This window comes from Bactrocera latifrons, unplaced genomic scaffold (assembly GCF_001853355.1).
Source record: "Bactrocera latifrons isolate USDA-ARS-PBARC rearing strain unplaced genomic scaffold, ASM185335v1 scaffold_131, whole genome shotgun sequence".
NCBI lineage: Eukaryota > Metazoa > Arthropoda > Insecta > Diptera > Tephritidae > Bactrocera > Bactrocera latifrons.
Window position 1 is genome coordinate 227,814 of NW_017534753.1, and position 23,268 is coordinate 251,081.

At 37.4% G+C, this 23,268-nt stretch overlaps 1 protein-coding gene across 1 annotated transcript in view; it reads left to right on the forward strand.

Annotated features, from left to right (window-relative positions):
• LOC108965007 (dopamine N-acetyltransferase) overlaps nt 1–23,268 on the forward strand; it is an 83,405-nt gene that overhangs the window by 21,739 nt on the left and 38,398 nt on the right. Inside the window, exon 2 of the mRNA XM_018927136.1 lies at nt 15,136–15,261. Coding sequence (XP_018782681.1) covers nt 15,139–15,261 — 123 coding nt within the window. The 5' untranslated portion in view covers nt 15,136–15,138. The remainder of the gene's footprint in view (nt 1–15,135; nt 15,262–23,268) is intronic.

A 23,268-nucleotide genomic window follows, 5' to 3' on the forward strand; every position in this document is an offset into this window, starting at 1 on the left:
CAGTACCCGCCGGGGGAAGCAGAGGAAGAGGAAGACCTCCACTCCGTTGGAAGGACCAAGTGGAGAAGGACCTGGCTTCACTTGGAATATCTAATTGGCATCACATAGCGAAAAGAAGAAACGACTGGCGCGCTGTTGTTAACTCGGCTACAATCGCGTAAGCGATGTCTACGCCAATCAAGAAGAAGAAGAAGAACATTTAAAATTTGAGCATCGTTAAACTGAATTATTATTAAAACCCTCTTCAAAAAAAGTATGTACGTTACATTTCTTCATACTGTGAACCATTCCGAATATATTTATAACGATTTTTACTTAATTTTATTTATTTCAATTTTTGTTTGGAAAGCTACAGAAATAAGAAAAAATGGTTATCACGTAATTTATATGGCAAATGAAAAGTTAGGAAGCGGCATCCTTTAAAGGGGGAAGGTGGGTTTCAGAGGTTCGAAAAAAGGGTATGGTTACAGCAGATCAATGGTACATATTTAAACAGTATTTTGGAAAATATTATTTAAAAATTCCGGAAGCACAGCCCTTGGTACCTTTTATTTCTTGTGTGCAAAATTTTAATAAAATCGTTTCATAAATTCTCTATAATTAGTATCCACTGACTAAAAATATTAAGTTGCGAGATTAACTCGACAAACTTGCGAAGCGCTACAATGACGTACATATATCACTTATGTATAATTTTACTCGGATCGATTTGATATTGTAGGAGAATATTTAAAACATCTCTTGTAGTACTATTTAATAAGACAAGAAATCGATATTTTAAATTTACATAACCCCTTATAGACAAGGTTAAATCAATTTTAAAACAAAAGAAATCATAGTAAGGTGAGTCCTATTGGAAAGGAATAAAAATTTACATATATCGATTTCCTGTAAAGAAAAAATCTTTAACTTTTGCATGAAGGCTTTCGCGTAATCAAATATGAATTTTTTTGAGTTTTTTATCTAAACCATCTTTTCCACCAGTTTCATCTTAAAAATATAGAAAAGGGAGACTTTGATGCTATTCCTCTTTTATTCAAAGTTTATTTTCATTGTATTTGTTGAAACTTATAAGCTTGTAAGTATGGTTTACATATGCAATATGAGTGAGGGAATATTGAAATCTTTAAAAGCGTTCATGAACGTTCACAAATTTTCCACATGACACTTTATAATTAAAGCCAGGCAAAGCTTATGCCGCCCCTTTCATTGCTGGCCCTACAAATATCGCAGCTTCGATATCCGAGAATTTCGCATTGTGCTGCCTTAACTACTGCTTCCGTATGGGGCCTAGGTGATATCACATACGCATGCGTTTGCTTTACTCGTGTATCCACACACTCACACTTTTATGTATGTGTGTAAGCACACACAGTTTTCACTTCACTAACTTTAAAGCGCATACGGTGCACTGCAGCCGGTGCCTGTGTGGACGGACAGTGCAGAAGAGCGGAAATTCCAATTTAGCCATTGGCGATAGCAAATTCAACTATAACAATAGCAAAAACCACTAAGGCAACAATGGCAGCAGCTGCTATTTTGGTTTTGTTGACACTTTTGTTATTGTTGTTGTGCATGAATTATTGCAGCCCATGTATGTAGAATGTGCGTAAATGGTCCACCATCTACGTGATTCGCACTCTCGTGCTGTGCTATCACTATTTTGATGCAAAGTGGACTGGATGCACGTTGTTGCGTTGGGGCCCTGCTGCTTGACGACGTACGGGCGGTTGAGTGTGTGGATGTGTGACACCATGTTGTGATGTAAACATTTTAATTGGTGACCGTATTTCCATTTCCATTCCAACTTGCAAATGCAATTTATTCGACTGTTGGCTATTTCAATCTATCTGAGTGCTCTTTGGGACGATGAAATGATATTGAAGCGTACATATGTATGTGAGAAAAACAAGTTTATACATCATATGTAACATATATAAATGCGCTTTATGAATATTAATTTACCTGCCAGTCCTATAGTGATAGCAGAAATATATACTTTTGGAACCTAAGTGGGCTACAGTCTACTTGCGAATAAATTTCAAAAAAAAAAAAAAAAAAAATTAATTAAACGATTGCGTGTGATATTTCACTTTGGTTTGATTAAAGGTTTAATTCATAATTTGTTCCTTTCGGAGAAGTTTAAACGGTTTACAAGGACATTTCGAGGTACAATTCCAGGAATGTCTAATGACTGATGCTTATAAAATTGGGAACTTATTTTGTGCAATTTAAGAGAATGCAAGTAAGTAGACATATTGAACTTTAAGCGGAAGAAACTTCAACTTGATGCGAATTAAAATAGTCAAACAGCAACAATTTTTTTGTGAAGATTTCAGATAAGTGACGATAAAAGCGTCCATTTTTAGTTATTGAGGAAAGAGCCGATGCAAGTCTGTATCGAACAAAAACGGACTGACAAGAGATTTCCAAACAGAATTATAAAATATTTTTAATTTTAGAAAAAAATTTGTTTTTTAAGAACTGAGAAATATACCATAACAATATATAGTATATATTTATGTTTTATACCATTAGAAAGTATGGACTTCCACAAACATATGTACATATGTAAATCCTACCGGCTTCTTAGAAAACTTTAATATTTTGAAATAGTTTTTTTCGATATTATGTAAATATAAGAACTTAAAAATATTTTAAATAAAAAATACGATGTGTTTTAACATAGGAATGTAATTTTACACCAAAAATTTCATGGAAGAAAACAAATATTTATATAAGATAAAAATGAAATATCAAATCACTTTGAGGTTATGTGAAAAAAGTTCATTCAAAAGGATCTTTTATCTTCAATATTGTTATTCAACTTTTTTCCATAGGACTCGTAGTTTCGCCAGAAATCGAGATAAATCATTCCTAGCCGTAAAAAATTCAGCCACGCCTCTCCCCTTCCTATTGCCGATCTCAGGTCTTCCGCAGATATTGAAGATCTGATCTAACAGCTGCACATAATGCTCCGAGTTCATTAAGGACGAAATGAAACATTTTGGAACAGTTTTCCTGCCCATTTGCGACCGCCCTTCAAAGTTTCGTTTTTTCGTATTTTCTCGGGAGAACCTTCTATCTCCAGTATTTGTTATTTTCATCCGCACCATCTAATCAACATTTTTTCTCATCTGAAAAAAATTAAATGCTTATATTCTAATCCCAAAATCTAAATTTCTCAGCAAATCGAAGTTTCCAAATTTTTTCATAGACCAAATCTAAGTACCATTAGTAATTCATTAATTTCTTCAATGACCTCTTTTGAGTTTAGCTTTCTCCTAGCAGCATTGTGTTTAATCTCTTTTTTACATCCTGGTTTTTCCTTATTCCCTTCCAATTTAATAAAATTGCACGGCCCTAAACCCAGTTTTCGACGGTATTCAAGCATAAATCTGCCGATACAGAAATTTCATGTTCGATATTCATAAGAAGTTGCTGCCTTATTGGCAAAAAAGACTTGACGTGGCCCCACAGGAAATAGTCTAATGGCGTCAAATCGCACCATCAAGGCGACAAATTGACTGGGCCATTTCGTGAGACAACGCGTTTACCAAATTTGCTTTCCATATATCGATTGTGACATTCGCCGTGTAGCTTGTGGTACCGTCCTGCGGGAAACACATATTGCCCAATATCATCCAAATCGGACCAAAAGTATTCGACTACCATTGCCGGTCCTAATCATTACGGAATAAGAGCGAACCAATGACGCCGCCGGCCCATAAACCGTATCAAACCGTTATTAAAGTTAAGTTAAATTTTTATCATTTCGACTCGCTGTTGAATCGTATATGTATCTTTCCTTGATAAAATGGCAAACATTACTGAAGAGAAATGTGAATATAGCGGGAGTGTCGTTTGCACTACTTTCGTAGTGCGCGATTGAAAACGTAGTTAGATTACTTGCGAATTTTATATCACGGTCGCATTCGACCGTTTTTAAAAAATTAGTACCGAGTTGGCCCTAAAGAATTAAACCAGGTGGTTTGGATATTGGAAGCAGACCAAACTTTCACTTTATTAATTATAATCATCGGAGTTACTATTGCAATGAATTATTGCTTACAAATCATAAATACTTATTATACTTATTACATATGTTTTGCAAGAAAGTAAGTGTTTGCTTATACATAATTTTTACTTTTAAATGCCGATTAAGGTAATAACCTCATTACTTAATAGTTTAAACAGATTCTCGGAAATATTGTGACCAAGTGATTTTGTTTTGTACCTTTTAAGTTGATTTTTACAATGGCAAAGGAAATGGTATCATATTACAATTTTACTGATTTCCGGTTTTACTATTTATTTCATAAGAAATTCAGCAAATTTTGTTTGTTGCTGGGCTATTTATATTATATATGTAATGTTAAATAAGTAGAAGAGGTTGTAGTTACTTGTCCTCCGGTATTTATAGGAGTACAAAGGAATTTAAAATACCGTAACTTCGAAATATTAACAAACAAAGATAATAACAAACAGAAATGGATGATAAAGATATATGAGAAATAGAAAGCTTAGATAAAACAGTATTGCCGGATCATACTTAACATTATTTAGAAAATAAACTTAATTAATGCAAATAATCCTAAACATGTAACTACTCCCCCTTTTAGATTAGAATTCTCCTGAATTCTTTTATTTAACTTTATCTTGATATATTCATGTCGGTCGGTCGACCCGAAATCCTTCTCAAGCAACAGACATAGTTTCTGGACGGTTTGTTTCATCTATCCTCTACGGTTTTCAAAGTGACATTGTGGACCACACCATCAGCTCCGGGATGTAATGTTGTCACTCGACCCAAGCACCAGTGGGTTGGAGGCAGGTTCTCTTGTTTGACTAGGACGATATCATTCACCCTTAGCTTTGTTGTGCGCCGAAGCCATCTGTTTCGTCTCTGCAGAATGGTGAGATACTCCTCACTCCATCACTGCCAAAATAGCTGCTATATTTGACGTATCCATTGCCACTGCTTCAGTCGGTTGCTAGGGATATGTTTGATATCTGGTTCGGGGACCGCCAGGAGCGGAGACCCAATTAGGAAATCACCATGCGTTAACTCAAGTTTCTCCTCAGGGTCGTCGTAAAGTGGTGTCATAGGACGGGAGTTGAGGCAGGCTTCTATTCTTACAGCCAACGTCTGCAGTTGACTGTACCACAAGACCTGCGCACCTACGCAGCGTGTCAAATGGTGCTTAACGGACTTCACTGCAGCCTCCCAGAAGCCTGCTTGATGTGTAATGAAATGCCATTTCGTGCATGAATTTGCTAACGATTGCTGATTATTCTCACCTTGCCATGCTGCGAGGTCTTCCTTCAAGAGTCGTTATTACTATATAAATCCCGACAGGGACCGCGTCGGCTGACGAAACGAGTGAAGGCATCTAGAAATGCTTGTGCCGATAGATCATCAACCACCTCAATGTGTACAGCCTTGGTGGCCATACAAACGAAAATTGCGAGATACGTTTTGATAAGCGTTCGAGAGCGTTTCGTTCAGATTCGTAATGTAAAAGGTCCACAGTGACCTACACCCGATGAAATTAATGGTCTAGCGGCTCTAACCCTCTGCCCGGGTAAGGAAGCCATTTGCTGCTTCAGGACTTCCCCTCTGTGACGCCGACACACTACACAGTTATGGATGAAACCTTTGACTGCTTGCCTGGAACTCAGAATCCAGAAGCGGCGGCGAAGAGTGTGTAGCATGAGTTGTGTTCCTCCATGCAGTGTAGATTCATGTGCCTGATGTAGTAAAAGCTTGACCAACGTCGTCGATTTTGGCAAAATAATAGGGAATCGTTGATCATGTCCTAGTTCTGTCTTGTGAATGCGTCCTCCAATACGTAGGATTCGGTTCTTATCTACAAATGGATTTAAAGGCATTATTCGACTGGAAAATGCCAAACCTGAACTAGACTTTAATTGACGGATTTCATCTGCAAAATGTTCCTCTTGCTCTAAACGGATTATAGCGTACAGTGCGTCGTCCAGTTCTGGAACACTGATAACCGATTGCCGAAGGTGTCGACGGTTTCTCAACCAACGTAGGATAATGCCACCGTTCCCGACAATTGAGTGATATTACTGAACCGATCAGTTAATAGAATAGCGTGCTCGTTTGAACGACGTGTATATAACGGATGTGACACGAGTGCAATCAATTGGTGCGTACTTCGGGTTTCGGCGAGTAATATATCTGACTCATCCTCGCTGAGAGGGACATCACTGTTTCCCAAATAAATCATGTCTGTCTCCTTAGGTTCATGCCACCAAAGTGGATGAACTAATAGCTCGCCAGGTGTGATGCCTCTACTGGCGCAATAAGCTGGGTTATGAGCAGAACGAATGTGACGCCATCGCGAGGGGGATGTCAGCTCTTGTATTCTACGAACACGATTTGGTATGAATGGTTTTAGTGTTGATGGATCCTTTCTCAGCCAACACAATACGATAGCTGAGTCCGACCATAGATAGTAGGGAACGTCAACTAGTCTCAAAGAATCCTGCACATTTTGGAAGGTTTCGGCAAGAAGTACCGCTGCCGCAAGTTCCAGGCGTGGTATAGTAGCAGCCTTGAGTGGTTTAACCCTGAAACGTACAGAACCGTCTGTGTCGAACATCTTCGCATAAATCACGGCTGCATACCACCGCCCATCCACCGCTCAATTCGCATCTGATTAAGCTCTGAAAGCTGTGACCGATACTTCAGGCATTCAGCCATTCGCGGCAAAGATCGTCAGGTAATGGTGAGTCCTAAGATAGACCAGCAGACCACAGTCTCTGAATGAATATTTTCCCGGTTACGATAACAGGCGATAACAAATCAGTAGGATCAAAGAGTCGTGCCACCTCGCTGAGTACACGGCGCTTCGTCGGTATCTCTCCTCTTTGAAGAAGATCGACGCGAAAGAATAACTGATCTGACAGTGCGTCCCATCTTAGACCCAAAACGGAAGCCTCACCAGGATGGAAGATATAGCTAGAAAGAGACGGCACATTAGATAAACTCATCATCACCTACTGTCGTTCGAGTTCCATTTTCTTAAGGTGAACTTTCCTGCAGATAAGATGGCGTCCACGTTTTTAGCCAGCTCCACCGCTTCGGTAACGCTTTCACAACTAGTCAAGAAGTCGTCAACATAAAACGAAGTTAATATCGCAGTTCGAACGCGAGCTGCTTGTTGTATGTCAGGAACCACAGCAGAATTGTCATAAGCACATTGTTGCAAGGTTCGGACTGCATGCCATACCATATTGATGGTCTTCAGGCGATATATTTGGATATCGTCTGCAGGAGACTCACGCCATATAATTCGTTGATAGTCGCGATGTTCAGGTACAACCAGTACTTGCCTGAACATTTTTTCTATATCCCCAGTTATCACCACTCGATAGCGACGAAAACGTAAAAATATACTACTCAACGAATCCTGAATTGTTGGACCTACCAGTTGAACATCATTCGGTGAGATTCCAGTGCTGGTAGTGCCAAAGCGTTGAACACGACGCGGAACTTTGCCGTGACCGCATGATGAGAAATGTAATAGCAATTGGTGTGATGGTAAGGTGATTGTACTGTCTCCATGTGACCAAGTGTTGCATACTCCCTCACAATGTAGTTTTCTCTAAGGTCTGGATCCGCAACCATACGACGCTTTAGTCTATGAAATTGCTGTAATGCCATTGTGTACGAGTCACCCAGTTCCGTTGACTTTCGCCGTAAGGGTAAATATACCATATAACGGCCATCTGGGGTACGGCTATGAGTGGTATCGAAAATCTGCTCACACTCGTTCTCTGGCAGATCGTCAACCACCGCTATTTCCTCCATTTCATAGAACTTTGACACCAGTTCCTCCAAAAGGTGGTCCTCCGTGTATAGCGAAGTGGTGAGTGTTAGCAATGATTGCTTTGCAGGAACGGTCACTGCTGCTGGACCAAACACCACCCATCCGAAGCGGGTAAGTTGGGCAAAAGGTTCGTCTGGTCTTCCACCGATGACTCCACCTTCTATGAGACGCCCCCACACGTCCGCGCCAATAAGTACATTGATAGTTCCGGCGTACCAAACTGGTAGTCCGCCAAATCTATGCCTCTTAAGTATGGCCATTGGTTTATGTCAATCTTCACTGCTGGAGTCGGTGAAGTAATGGGCGATAAGACCAATGCATCAATTAGCATTTCAAAATTAGATGTTGTTGATCTCAGAGTGAACGTAACGCTGCCTTTCACTCTAGTATTATTATAGTATCAAGTCACATTTTCGTCGATACAGCTGTAAACAGTTTGCTAGACGATCCGTTATAAAGCTAACCTGGAATATAATCCGGGATCACATAGAACTCGTGCCACTCGCTGTACCGATGCGTCTCCAAAAGAATATGTACGCGCTGTTGCTAAAAGAGTCATCGGCTTTGAATTGGCAGCGAGAGGCCTTGCTGGTGCGGCTAGTCGTGCTGTTGTGGCACCTCCTCAGATACCGCATTGCATACGGCTGGCGTAGTTGTAGAAGAAAACGTTGACGTGCTTATGCTTGCGACCACAATTTCGACAATTACCAGACGAACACTGACGATAGGAATGACTCGAACGTAAACAGTGTAACACAATTTCAATCTCTTAAGGGCTTCCAATTGTTGCTCGATGTTAAGAGCCAATATTGCAGGACACTTGGCAATTCGATGCGTTAACCCGCAATGAGCACACACAGCGGCATCTGTAGTAGCCACATGCGCCCTCAGTGGTCGTTGCTGACGGTAAACCATTAATGAGACCGGTGGTTCAGGAGCTAGGCTATGAGCCTTTCCAGAAATTTCAATATATCTTCTAGCTATGGTATCTCTATAGTGGAGCACGGCATACACCAATCAGGCTTAGTTACGGCTGGAAGCTTAGCCACCACGATTGGTACAGCCAATGCGTCCCACTGGTTTATGGGGATGTCCATTACACGCAATGCATGCAGCGATTCATGCACCCGTATCCACAACCGTCAATAACGATTGCGATGACTCATGGGTAGCGGTTTTGAGGTTAAGAAAACGGGATACCTGTATTTCCGCTAGCTGCCTCTTGTTGTAATAGCAGTCCTTGAGAGCCTTCCAAACCTCCTGATAGCCACCTGAATATATTCCACCAATTAAARGAACAGTAGCCGCATTGACCGCCTGCCGAAGTTTTCCCAACTTAAACGCTTCTGGGTATGTCGAGTTATGTACCAGTGTTTCAAAGGCATCTTTGAACGCTGACACTTGCACATGGCTCCATCAAACAACGGGATAGCTAACGGGTCTAATTTTAGATCAGCCAAATGCCCATCCAGAGATGTCGTGGGACAATTTTGCGTTCCGTCACCGATATTAGACCCAACCCTTGACGATGCGATAAGACGATTAAGCCTGCTGCATGCCGCAGTATAYAGCTCCTCTACTGATTCCAAAAGTGCATCATGTGGCCCCATCTCGGTGGACGTAACTAATCCAACCAGACGATTATGGTTCTCCATGAAGCGCTCAAAATGTGGTTCAAGCGACTTAAGCTCTTGTTGGAGGTGAAACATATCACGGCTTTCCATGGCACCATCCGAGACACGTGCATGCATGCGCTTTATTGCTTTCACCGCTGATGATCGCCAATTAAGTTCCACCATGAAACCACACAACCGCAATAACAAATAATTACAAAATAAATTTAAAAATATTTGTCCTCACAATCAGAGTAGAAAGGTTGTAGTTACTTGTCTTCCGGTATTTATAGGAGTACAAAATACCCTAACTTCGAAATATTAACAAACAAAGATAATAACAAACAGAAATGGATGATAAAGATATATGAGAAATAGAAAGCTTAGATAAAACAGTATTGCCAGATCATACTTAACATTATTTAGAAAACAAACTTAATTAATGCAAATAATGCTAAACATGTAACTACTCTCCCTTTTGGATTAGAATTCTCCTGAATTCTTTTATTTACTTTATCTTGATATATTCATGTTTTTTGATAAGGATAGCAGCTTCTAACACAATTATAATTATGCTTAATATGATGCAAATATGTGATACATTCGTATGTATTTTCAATTTAAAAATGTTTTCTATATTTGATTTATGTTCTTCTACAATTTCGTCAAAAGTAATTTTTTTCGTGAAATTCTGACTGTCTTTATATTTTAATGTTACAATATTTTCTTTTATATCTTCAACAAAATTTGAAAAATAAAAGTCATTAATTTTAATTGAACAATTATTAAACCTTATTACATAGTTTCCACTTATTAATGGTAATTCTTGATTACATGTATTATTCATTTTTAAAGTGTTTGCATTTTTAATAAGAACTGTTTTTATATTTAATTGTATTATTTCGAGTTCCTTACATTTTACAAGATTACAATTATTTCTTAAAATACAATGTTTGCTTATTTCCATTTGTTCTAACGATTTATTATCTTCAAACATTAACGTTTTATTTTTATCTATTTCATTATTTTCTCCGTTAGGTATTGGGATAATTTTTCTTATTTGCATATCTTCAAAATTTTTTTGGTATTTTTATTCCAAATACTAGAAAAGTATTATTTACAATTACTGTTCCTAGTTGTAGATATTTTAGCTTATTATTATCGATGTTATATTTAACAATTTCTTCATTAGTTAAAATATTCGGGTGTATTATCCCGTATTGAGCCGGTACAACATTTTCTTGTACTGAATTTCTGTGTACCGATCTAAATATAAAGTTTGTTTGTACTCCTCATATATAAGATTATTTATCGAGTTAAGCTCTATTTCTATTTTTACTCTGTCACTTTTAACAATCTCTTGTTGTGTATTCAATAGCTGATGAGAAATAATAGTTAATTTTTATTTGTTCGTTAACTGAGTCATTCGTTTGAGAAAAATATTTTTGTATATTTTGTCTGTCGTCTTCGTCCATTGTACCAAACAGCCATTTTGACATACTGCCAATTGCATCAATCAGTCCTCTTTTATTTCCAGCCCTAACCGTCATAAGCGTCAGTAGTTTATATCTTGTAATATTTCTTTATTCTCTGATTCCATTAAAATTACATTATCTGTTATAGCATTAAAAATATTTTCTAATTGTTAAATGTCAATAATATGTAGTACTATATCGCTATCTTTTGGTATTGCTTGATCCCTAATCTGTAAATCTATGAATCCGTTTTGTTCCTTTCTTTCTGTCAACTCCATTGTCCCGTCACAATGTTGTGTCATTAGAACTATTATTGTCCACATTATCCAAATATATAAATTTTAAAGGTCCCTTTATATTGGAAGGATGAATATTTTCTAACTTTTCTTTCTTGTATCTAGGTTGTTCCTTTTGCCTAACGACTTTATAATTTTTTATAAATCCTTCTTCTCTTTTTTCCTCATAATTTTCTTTTTTTTTTTTATTTAATTTATTTATAATTTTATTCTTTGCTGCTATTAAATTATTTTTTATTATTTCCAAATCTACTTCATTATGCTGTACCTTATTTGGTGTGCATTTTGTTGTTGAGTGACATCTTTCATTATAATTTCGAATTGCTTTTGGTATTAGTTGTTTTACTGATAATCCTTTATTACTTTATATAAGATTCTACATTTTTCTGCTATAGTATTATTCTTAATTCTTTTATTCTTACTGCTTTAAATTCATTGTCTGCAATAATTTTTCTGGGTTTCCCTATCTTAGTGAAGGGATGTTCGAGCTGTTCGATAATGGTTATGTGGTTTCTATCATTTAACGAGTATGCTGCACCGAATTTAGAGAATTTATCTACTATTGTCAAAAAATTATACGTATATATATGTACAATATCATTAATTTTTGAAGACGTCTCCGAAAGTTGCAATTTTGGTTTAAGAGGATTTCTATCGTACTTTACTTCCTGACATATTTCACATTGATTAATTACAATTTGAATTAATTGCAATAACTTTGGATAATAGATTTTAATCTTTATTTGGTTGTATGTTTCCTGAATGCCTGAATGAAAGCTTTCCCTAACGTGATATAAAGAAATCTGTTTCACTGCTTCTACTTCTGCGCTCTCATTGTACATTTTATAAATTCTAATTGACCATCATTAGAAAACATTTCAATTAATTTTTCTTGCACTATATTATACTGACGTTCTGAAATTTCTGACAATATTCCTATTTTACCTTTTGTGATATATTTCCTAATATCTCACTCAAATTATCGAAATCGTATTCCGAAATGAAAATAATTCTTTTACCGTGTATAATTTTTAACTCTTCAGCTTTGTTGTTTGTTAAAATAATTTGCGTCTTATATTTGTTAACAATTTCCTCTTTGATATAAAAATGGTCGTCCAATTGTTCTTCTGCTGAATGCACTGTTTCTAAAGTTTCTTCATCTTCCATATTGTTTACAGAAAAAAATGACCTATTGGAAATCATATCATCCATATTTTCTGAAATAATATCTTCATTTTCTTTTATCCTACCTCAAAAGTCTGCTACCTTATTTTCTTTTCCTTTTAAATATTCAATGTCAAATTGGTATTCTCCAAGTTTTAGTAACCATCTTTGATGTCGAGCTGATATGTGCATCCTTTCCTTTGTATTTAGAATGTAAAAATTTTATCGGTTGATAGTCAGTAAAAATTTGAAATTAAAGGTATGGTCTAAAATAGTTTATACTCCACATTATCGCAAGAAATTCTTTATCTGTTGCGGAATAGTTTCGTTCCTGGTTATTCAAAGTTCTTGAGGCGTAACACACTGGGTGTCCCTCTTGTGATAATACTGCACCAATCGCATGCTTGGCTTCATGCCTTCCTCCTTTAAAATGTATCCTAAGAACTCTGTTTCTGTCTTCAAAAATTGCATTTATCAATTTGAATTTTAAGATTTTTACTTTTACTTTTTTAAAAATTTGACCTATCGCTTAATATGTTCATTCAATGATGTGCTAAATATTAGAATGTCGTCCAAATACACTACAGATGTTATATTTATATAGTCTCTAAGTATTTCATTCATTAGCCGCTGAAATGTGGCTGGTACATTTTTCAGTCCAAAAGGCATTCTTACGAATTCATATAGCAGTCCATGTGGTGTTACAAAAGCTGTTTTTTCACGATCTTCCCCTTTTACTAGAATTTGATGGTATCCTTTCGCTAAATCTAAAGTATTAAAATATTGTGCTCTCCCTAATTTGTCTACAACAGAATCATTATTTGAAAGGGGATATTTGTCATCTATTGTACCCTAATTCAATTTTCTATAGTCTATTACAATTATGTATTTCTTTTCACTTGAATTATCTATTTTTTTTTTGGCACTACTATTAATGGGCTCAAATATCTTGAGTGACTTTTTTGGATTATTCCCTGCTCTTCCATTTCCTTAATTTGTTTTCTAACTTCAATTTCATGCTGAGGTGGATACCTATACAATTTTGAATTAATCTGCTGCTGCGTTGTAGTTTTAATTTCATGTTGGATTTCCGTTGAGTTAGTCAATTTATCACCATCTTTAAATAATAACTTATTATATCTTTTGAGTAATTTAATTATTATTCTATTTTCTTCCTCACTTAAATGCTCTAGGTTTAATCCTTCTAATTTTATATTATTCAAGATTACAAATTTGTTTTAAGTCATTTAGTTTATATAAAATCGAACTTTCTTTTCGGTTTAGAGTTATTTTCCCGTTCTCTGTATCTATATACGTATTGCCTACTATAAAGTCATATTTTCGTCCTCTTAGTGGTGTAACTTTCCATCTTGTTCTCGTATTACTAGGTAGGTTAAATTCTTCTGGTGCTAATGTATGCACTTCATAATTTATTTTATCCTCATTTGTAATTGTACTAAATTTTAAACGATTTTTATACTCTCGCAACAAAGTTGCTAAAGRGAGTATTATAGTTTTGTTCACATAACGGTTGTTTGTAAGTCCTAAAACTTTACCAAAGTGATCAGGGTGACGAGTAGAGTTGAAATTCGGATGTCTGTCTGTCCGTCCATGCAAGTTGTAACTTGAGTAAAAATTGAGATATCATGATGAAACTTGGTACACGTATTTCTAGGCTCCATAGGAAGGTTAAGTTCGAAGATGGGCAAAATCGGCYCACTGCCACGCTCACAAAATGGCGAAAACCGAAAACTATAAAGTGTCACAACTAAGCCATAAATAAAGATATTAAAGTGAAATTTGGTACAAAGGATCGCATTAGAGAGGGGCATATTTGGACGTAATTTKTTKGGAAAAGTGGGCGTGACCCCGCCCCCAACTAAGTTTTTGGTACATATCTCATAAACTACTATAGCTATGTCAACCAAACTCTACAGAGTCATTTTCTTCAGGCATTTCCATATACGAAAATGGATGAAATCGGATAATAAACACGCCCACCTCCCATACAAAGGTTATGTTGAAAATCACTAAAAGTGCGTTAACCGAGTAACAAAAAACATTAGAAACACTAAATTTTACGGAATAAATGGCAGAGAGAAGCTACACCCAGAATTTTTTTTTAAATTTAAAAAGTGCGTGGTGTCGCCCACTTATGGACCAAAAACCATATCTCAGGAAGTACTCGACCGAGATTCGGTATATAATATTTTCTTAACACCCTGATGACATGTACGCAATATGGGTGAAATCGGTTCACAACCACGCCTTCTTCCAATATAACGCTATTTTGAATTCCATCTGATGCCTTTTCTGTATAATATATACATTAGGAACCAATGATGATAGCGGAATAAAACTTTAAACAAATACRGTATTTGAGCTGAGGTATCCCTTGTGGAAAAATTGTCGTGATCGGACTATAACTTTTCAATACAATTAAAATAAATGRAAATACAATTCAATACTCAAAGTACACAAATTGATCTAATCTAATTAATTTTACAGCAAAATAAAAAAATATGTAAATGACGGATAATGAAATCTCGATAACCACTTTATCATGCGAGAGTATAAAATGTTCGGTGACACCCGAACTTAGCCCTTCCTTACTTGTTCAATTTAATTTTTGGATAATCGTCAATCTCGCTATTAATCAGGCTTAAACTAGCTCCTGTATCAATTAGTGCAATATAATTCTTTTTATTAATTTTAATTTTTACTTTAGGTAATGATTCCGAGGCTGGTTCATAAAAAAATACTATTATTAACCACTTCTTCTCTTGCTGTATCAGTTCGTGAACATCCTACCTGGCCTTGCCTACTCGAGTATAAGCGATCTTGGCTATACGAGGTATGTTCAAAAAGTATCGCGAATTTTGTGTTTTTTCAAAAATTATTTATTTATTCATGAATATCGTTTTTGTCCCCTTCAAAGTAATCCCCATGAGATATTATACACTTGTGCCAACGGTTTTCCCAATCTTCGAAGCACTTCAAAAAATCATTTTTTTATCTTCTTCAGCTCCTCCTTCGATGCCGTATTTATCTCGTCAAGAGAAGCGTAACAGTTTAGGGAACAAGAAAAAGTCACAGGGGGCCAGATCTGGGGAATWCGGTGGCTGCGGCATCATTAGTGTGTTGTTTTTGGCCAAAAAGTCGCGCACAAGCAACGATGTGTGAGCAGCGGCGTTATCGTGGTGCAAAACCCAATTTTTGTCACATCTTCTCGGCCTTCTGAGAACATTTTGTACCACCGATAAATGTTGCTTCGGTCCAAGGTAGCTTCTCCGTATGCCACAGTCAACATTCGGAATGCATTCGCGCACTTAATTTCGTTTTTCACACAAAATTWGATACAGGTTCTTTGATCCATTTTTTTGAATAGGTAAAAATCGAAGACGATCCAAAACACGTGCAAGCAAAGCAGCTGTCAAAAATTAAATGAACATTCAAAATGGCCGAGCTTGTGAGAGACATGATTACCAACATAATGCCACAAAAAATTCGAAATTCGCGATAGTTTTTGAACACACCTCGTACTGTGAATTATTGTGTCCTGCCAATTGTGGACTCAGTAAACTATGTATATTGGATATTCTATTTCCATCGGTTCACCTTGGTTTTGTTTAAATTGATTATTTCGACCATAATTCTGTCTATATTGGATGGATTGAATTTGACCAAAGTTAAATTGGCCTGATGTATTATGTCTAATGTCATTTTCATATATTTGATTATGTGAACCTTGATTATCTCTATTTCTATAATTTGTATTATGTCTTTGTCCTCGATCAGGATATCTATTACTATATTTTTCCGTTGAGCTATCTCCTTTTATTTTGAATTTCATGTATTCCGGCCTAATATTACTATCTTCAAATTTCCTACTTGCCATTATTCTTATTATTTCATTAAAGTTCCCTTCTTTATAAATTTTATCTAGTAAGACTCCTTGCTGTCCATGTTACTTAAGTCAATGTAACTGTCCCCCCTATAGTACACTGTCAGTTCGTCCGACTTATATTTAATATTTTGTATTTCTCTCATAAGTTCATTTACCAATCTTCTTATACAGATGATGTGGCTCTACTTCGGGTCGATACCTCAATTTTAGGGTTTCCTTTATCAGCTGCCAGTTGTCTGGTTGAGGTATATTAATGATTGTATTTTTCGCCTCTCTCTGGATGGTCCTGTAGTATATTAATCGCGTTACTTCCTTCTGAAGCTCTACGTCACTCGTTGTGGATAGTAGAAACTCGATGCTGCTGAAGAACGAGTTTATTGTAATATCGCCTGTCCCTGTAAATATTGGCAGGTCATTTACGGTTTTATGAGTGCATGCCTGCTGCCGTTGCTTCCTTCTGTCCGATTTCTTAGCTCGAGGTAAGCATTTGCTCCAATTGTTGCTCTCTGCGAGCAAACTCTTCTACTAAGTTGACTGCCGCCATCTGAGTCTGTTCGTTCTCCATTTTTTTCCTTTTATCGAAGGCTCAGTGCCTTGACGATTTAATTTTGTTTTCTTTTGTGGGTTCGGTTACCTCACTGTTTAAACTTTAACTTTTTGGTGAATTCACGCTCTTTTTTATTTTGATACGTGTTCTCTGCAAAAACTTCGCAAAAAATTTTGTTTTTAATATTTGTTCTGGTGAATCAAGGCCTCTTAATTTTTTTTTTTTTTAGGTGTTTTCACTTCTGAACTTTTTCACAGTTAACGTTCACTGCACCCTCGGTGGTGTCGGTTATTGTGTCAGTCCGGCTTGTTTTATATACTTATGTATATTCTGGAGAGTCCGGTCAACTCCTGAGTTGGCTACAGAATCGCAGAATTAGTTTTGAGATTTTTAAAAGAATATTTTATAGAACGATTTCCGGAGCAAAACATTTTTTTTTGTTGTTTTTCGAACACGGTTCGTTTCACTGAATCCTTAATACTTTCTAAGGATGATACCGACTTCGCCAATTCTATATCACGGTCGCGTTCGAGCTTTTTTAAAAAGTTAGTACCGAGTTGGCTCCAAAGAATTAAACCAGGTGGTTTGGATATTGAAATCAGACTTAACTTTCACTGTATTAATTATAATCATCGGAGTTACTATTGCAATGAATTATTGCTTACAAATCATAAATACTTATTATACTTATTACATATGTTTTGCAAGAAAGTAAGTGTTTGCTTATACATAATTTTTACTTAAATGCCGATTAAGGTAATAACCTCTTTACTTAATAGTTTAAACAGATTCTCGGAAATATTGTGACCAAGTGATTTTGTTTTGTACCTTTTAAGTTGATTTTTACAATGGCAAAGGAAATGGTATCATATTACAATTTTACTTATTTCCGGTTGTACTATTTATTTCATTAAGAAATTCAGCAAATTTATCAGTTCTACTGTTTGTTGCTGGGCTATTTATATGTGTAACTCGCGCGAACTTCAGTTCAGTGAGAGAAAGGTAAATAATTATTACATTTATCATACGCCCATCTTCCCACCACCTCATATTTGTTGCCCGCTTGCATTGTTTCAGTACAAATAAAAGAAAGTTAATATTCTGCTTACATATTCAGATATAATTAGGTGTTCATTATGGGTAGAAAATAACTAACTGGTAATCATCTGTAAAGCAGATAGTTTAAATAGTAGCTGGAGATATTGAACAACTCTATTCCCACAATTTTTCATCAGCAAACAGAAATTGATGAAGATGCAACAACAAAGTTATTCGACATTTCTATTTGCATATATCCCGGTAGGGATTATTGCAAGTGGCTCACGAAGATATTAACAATTGATAAAACCTTTCTACACGTTCAAAGAGGGGAGGGTAAAAAGTACAATGGGACAATTAATGTCCACACTAAATACTAGGTTGGGACGGGGCAAAAGAAGATGAAATGAAGATATTAATCGCCTGAAAACACATGTAGCCCAGCAAAAACGAAATGATACCTTCTCGAATAGCTCGGTAAGATCAGGCACAATGTAGAAAGTGATGACAATGACTATAACATCACAACGCCCTCAAGGTCAAAATGCTTATAAAACTAAAAATCTCGTGTTAGCTTATCATCCATGATTACCATCCTTAAAAATGTTGGCCTTATTTCAAAGCAACATTGTCCAAAATTTATAGATCAAAGAAAATTTCGTCGTAAATTAAAACTTCTATTGCGGCATCACTATGCTGTTTTGGATGGCTACACTTGTGTACCTTTCAGCTATTCAGAACCTATTAGTAGGATGTTTCAACACTATGAATTTTACGTGTGGCTAATTTGAACTTGACTAATCCGAAACCCGAAAAAAATTGTTCCAAGTCATTCAAAACTATTCAGGACCCTAGGTATTGAATATGTGGACCCCGTATCTATAGTTGACTTTTGTTCGAAAATATTGGTCAATGTGTTAAGATATGCAATAGAAATTCAGACAAAATCCTTTTCCTGCAGTAGTAATTCTGTGTATCCAAAATGGGTGGAGTCAGGTCAATACTTCCCTGAGCCCCCATACATATATATATTAAGCTGAATGTATCGGCCAATACTTGAACTATCTCAATGAAAATTTCAGAACGTATTTGACTCATAGCAGTATATGTCTTCTGCGGCGGTGCGTTCTCTTTGCCAACGCTCACATTCGAAGAATGTGTTTTCAGCATCGTCTTCTGTCGCGTCATGGTATAGGCTCTTCGACTTTTCCCATTCTGTAGAGGTACTTTTTGAAGTTTCCGTCACCGGATAATTGCTGGGTTGTGTAAAAGTCTACTTCTCTTCTACGAATTTACGGCTTGTCCATAAATCTAGATCTTTTATCAGCCTGGCCGTCCATCTGCCGCGACTTTCATTCTCCCATCTTTGTTGCCATGATGTTATCGTATCTTTCCTTATTTGTTGTATTGCGCTCTTGTTATTGCCGGGTATTGTGCGTCACCTGATACTGTTCTGTAGGCGATGCGACTCTGAGGGCTGCGGTGCGGTACACCCTGGCCACTGGTTTACGCCGGTTTTCCTTTATAAGCGCGTCCGACCAGATTTCGGCTGCGTCTAATAGGACGCTGGTTGTCGTCGACATTAGGAGCTTTCTCTTTTCTTGCCTGGGGCCTCCTATGTTAGCCATTAATCGGCTCAGTTGGGAAGTGCTCTTCGCTGCGTTACCTGCACCATGCTGGATTTATACCCAGAAGGTTAGTCTAGGGTCCAGTCTTACGCCGAGGTAGTTTACTGCTTTTTGTGTCCTAAGAATATCCATAGTCGTGTGCATGCTTATCTCGAGAGGTATGTGCTTTTTAGTTAGTAGTAGCTCTGTTTTCTCCGTCCGTATTATGACCTGGTTCAGCTTTCTTCGCGCTTCTTCTGTATCCCTTGATGTGATTACTGCTGCAATGTCGTCCGTATAGCCAATTAGATACGACTCATCTGGCATTTCCAGTTATAATATTTCATCATAACTAATGTTCCACAGGTCTGGGCCTAGAATGGATCCCTGTGCTACTCCTGACGTGACTGCTATCTGTCGGGGTAACTCTTTAGTTTCGTATAGCAGTTTCCTGTTACTGAGGTAGCTCCGCACCACAGCCCTGAGGTAGTCGGGTATTTTGAAGCTTTTCTCGAGGGCGTCGATCATATCTACCCATTTAGCGCTGTTGAAGGCGTTTCGAACGTCTAGAGTCGCCAGAAACACTATTCTTTTATATTTATGCCATCTGGGCGGCTTCTACGCTTTCTAAGACGCAGTATATCATTGTGCCTAAAGTGAATACAATAGGGACTTCACATATCCCCCATATGACCAGTATGTTTGAATTTCCTTCTGTTTTTGTATAATAACTACGTTTTATGATTTTAGTTTTTCTAACAAATCTTATGCCGAATATATGTATACATAGGTAAATGTATAAAGTATATATGGTGTATGTACATGTTTCCATCGTAAGATATTTCCCTAGCTTTGATTCCAGCAAGTTGCAAGAATATAAAATGTTCGGTTGCACCCGAAGCCTTTCTTACCTCTTGTATTTTGATTACTTGCATTCGGTGTGCGCACACAAACTTTCCAAATAAAATATGCTAATTTCCGCTGTTGTGCACTTGCAAAAGCTTTTGATTTACATTATGTAATTGAATGCAATTCAATTTACGACGTGTTTGCTTTTTAATCCCCACTTTAATTCTATTTGCATATTTATAATTTATTATTAAATGTGGAAATATCACCTGAGGTATTTAGAAGGAAATTTATTAAAATCGAAATATTTTAATACTGTATACTTAATAAATATGTTCACTTAACGGTAAAGATCTACTAACTATAAGATAAATTGAAAAAGCATTCTATCTGACCACGCATCCACGCCCCCCAAACTCTCTTTATGGAAAACAACAAATAAACATTAAGTACGAATAAAAGGAATGAAATTGTAATCCAAGACGCTATAGCCTCGGCGTTGTAACAAAGTGGGCGGTCGGAAGTGGACTCGCCATCAACCCGAATAAAACAGAAATGTTTTTATTTAGTAGAAGATATAAGATATCGGTGGCACCGTTGCCACGAGTGGGGGGTATTCGCCTGCAACTGGCGGATTCAGTGAAGTATTTAGGGCTCATCCTGCATAAGAAATTTCATGGAAGCCGAACATCGGGGAGAGAGTTAAAAAAGCCAGGAGTTATTGGCAAAAGGTGGGGCCTCTCACCGAAGGTGGTCCTCTGGCTCTATGACTCCATAGTAAAGCCCACAAATTTCTATGGAGTCCACACTTGCTAAGAAAATCGAAACCATTCTACGGGCTGCGCTCATAAGCATGTGCGGTGCACCCTTGGACATTATCGGAAGGTGCATGGCCGCAAAAGTGGCTATTAGGCTCAGGGAATCTGGGTTCCTAAAGGAGCGTGTTTCTGAACACTCAAATATCCTTACAAGCTTTGACTGCATACCGACCGGATCATCTGGATCATGGAGTCGCCTTAGCAAAATCAATTGGAGGAGAGGGATGCTTCTTTACGGATGGGTCAAAGCTTGGGGGGAAGGTTGGTGGAGGGGTTTTCTGTTGGGAGCTCTGTATCAGCCACAGCTTCAGACTTCCCGACTATTGCAGTGTTTTCCAGCTGAGGATGCAGCCATCAAGGTTGCAGCAGATTTACTACTCCGGAGAGTGTGCACTGTCACTCAGATAGTAGAGCAGCGAAACTAGCCCAGAACTCATTCACAGTGCGTTCAGGGCTGGTTGAGAAGTGTGTGGCGGCACTGTCCCACTGTCCACTGTAGTCGGCGACAGTATTTACTACAAGGTGCCGGGGCACAGCGGAATAGCGGGTAACTGCAAAGCTGATGAGCTAGCACGAAAGGGCACCCTAGAGTCGCTTTCGATAGAATGGGAACGGGTCGGTGCTCCTGTATCCTCTTGTGTTCTACTGCTGGATAGTTGGGCCTCGCGGATTCTTGGTCAACGCTGGACCAGCATTGGTACTTGCGCGGTCGCAAAAGCATTCCGGCTCAAGATAGATCGCAGGAGATCTAGCTATCTCTTTGCCCTCAGCAAGGCTAGCCTCTCTTTAGCAGCGGGGCTCTGGACGGACCATTGCCCTATTGGCAAACATGCTGTAAGACTGGGAATCTTACCGGACGCCGTATGCAGAAGCTGCTTAGAAGAAGATGCGTCAGAAAACAGCCAGCACTTCCTTCTCGACTGTCCCGCAGCTGTCCCGCATTTTGGAGGTTAAGACTTAGAGACTTGGGGGCACATACATACCTTCAGACATCCTACCGAACTAGTGGCTGTAGATATTAAGCGCATTTGCAAATTTGTGTTGGCTACTAAGCGCTTTGCCGATCTGGGAGGCAAGTTCTATTTTTCTATGGTATCACAAAGGACTACGTATAGTCCATGTGCGATCTTTGATCAGCCATCTAACCTATCCCAGCTATACCCACGATCTTTTCAAATAATATTATATAAAAGGTAAATTCTTGAGTGTTTAAAATTAATCCACCTTTTAACATAAAAATCTCATACTAATGCCAGGTACTAATTTTTACTCAAATTGTTCGAATAATTGGTTAGTTATGAGATCTCGGTTGGAACCACGTCCACTCCTATCGCCTCAATAGTTGAGTCGATGTGAGTTAGAAGAGGGCACAATAGACCTTAGGTCGCGGTGCAATCCTCATTTAATTAACTATCTATCTACCACGTGCATTGTTTAATGTGGATTACGATGCAAATGCAAACCTGCTGTATTATAATACGCCCACTAATTAATATAAGAAACTGTGGTTTGGTTTTTTTGGCCAATATAAGAAGGCGTATCTGTAGTTAAACTGTTTTACGTGTTCATGTGACACCACGCCATAGCAAGTTTAATTTTATGTATATATCCCACAAACCATTACATGTGACATTGATATAGGAYATCAGGAACTAACTCATAAACTTCCACCAATTCATTTACTATATTTATGTTTGAGTATAAAAATGAGCGAGATGGACAGTACTGATTAACATAACTTTAAAAATTTTAGTGACAATAAAAGTGTGACCTAAGTGCACAAATTCTCAACGCTGTATCTCCGAAACTATTACTCGGATCAACTAGAAAATTTAGGGCAATATTCAAAATTTGTTGTTCAATTTAATAAAAAGAAACCCGATTTTTTGAAACCCGTAAATCTATGTAACCCCTTAATATTATCTTACAACACCAATTCCTATAGCCGGGAATGAATTCGTTCCAATGACCGCCATCGACACTATTTACGTAATATTTAAATTACCTTTGATAAACGGATAAGATTTCATAAAATGTGTACAACTTGTGATTCCCGTTTTTATACTCTCGCAACAAAGTTGCTAAAGAGAGTATT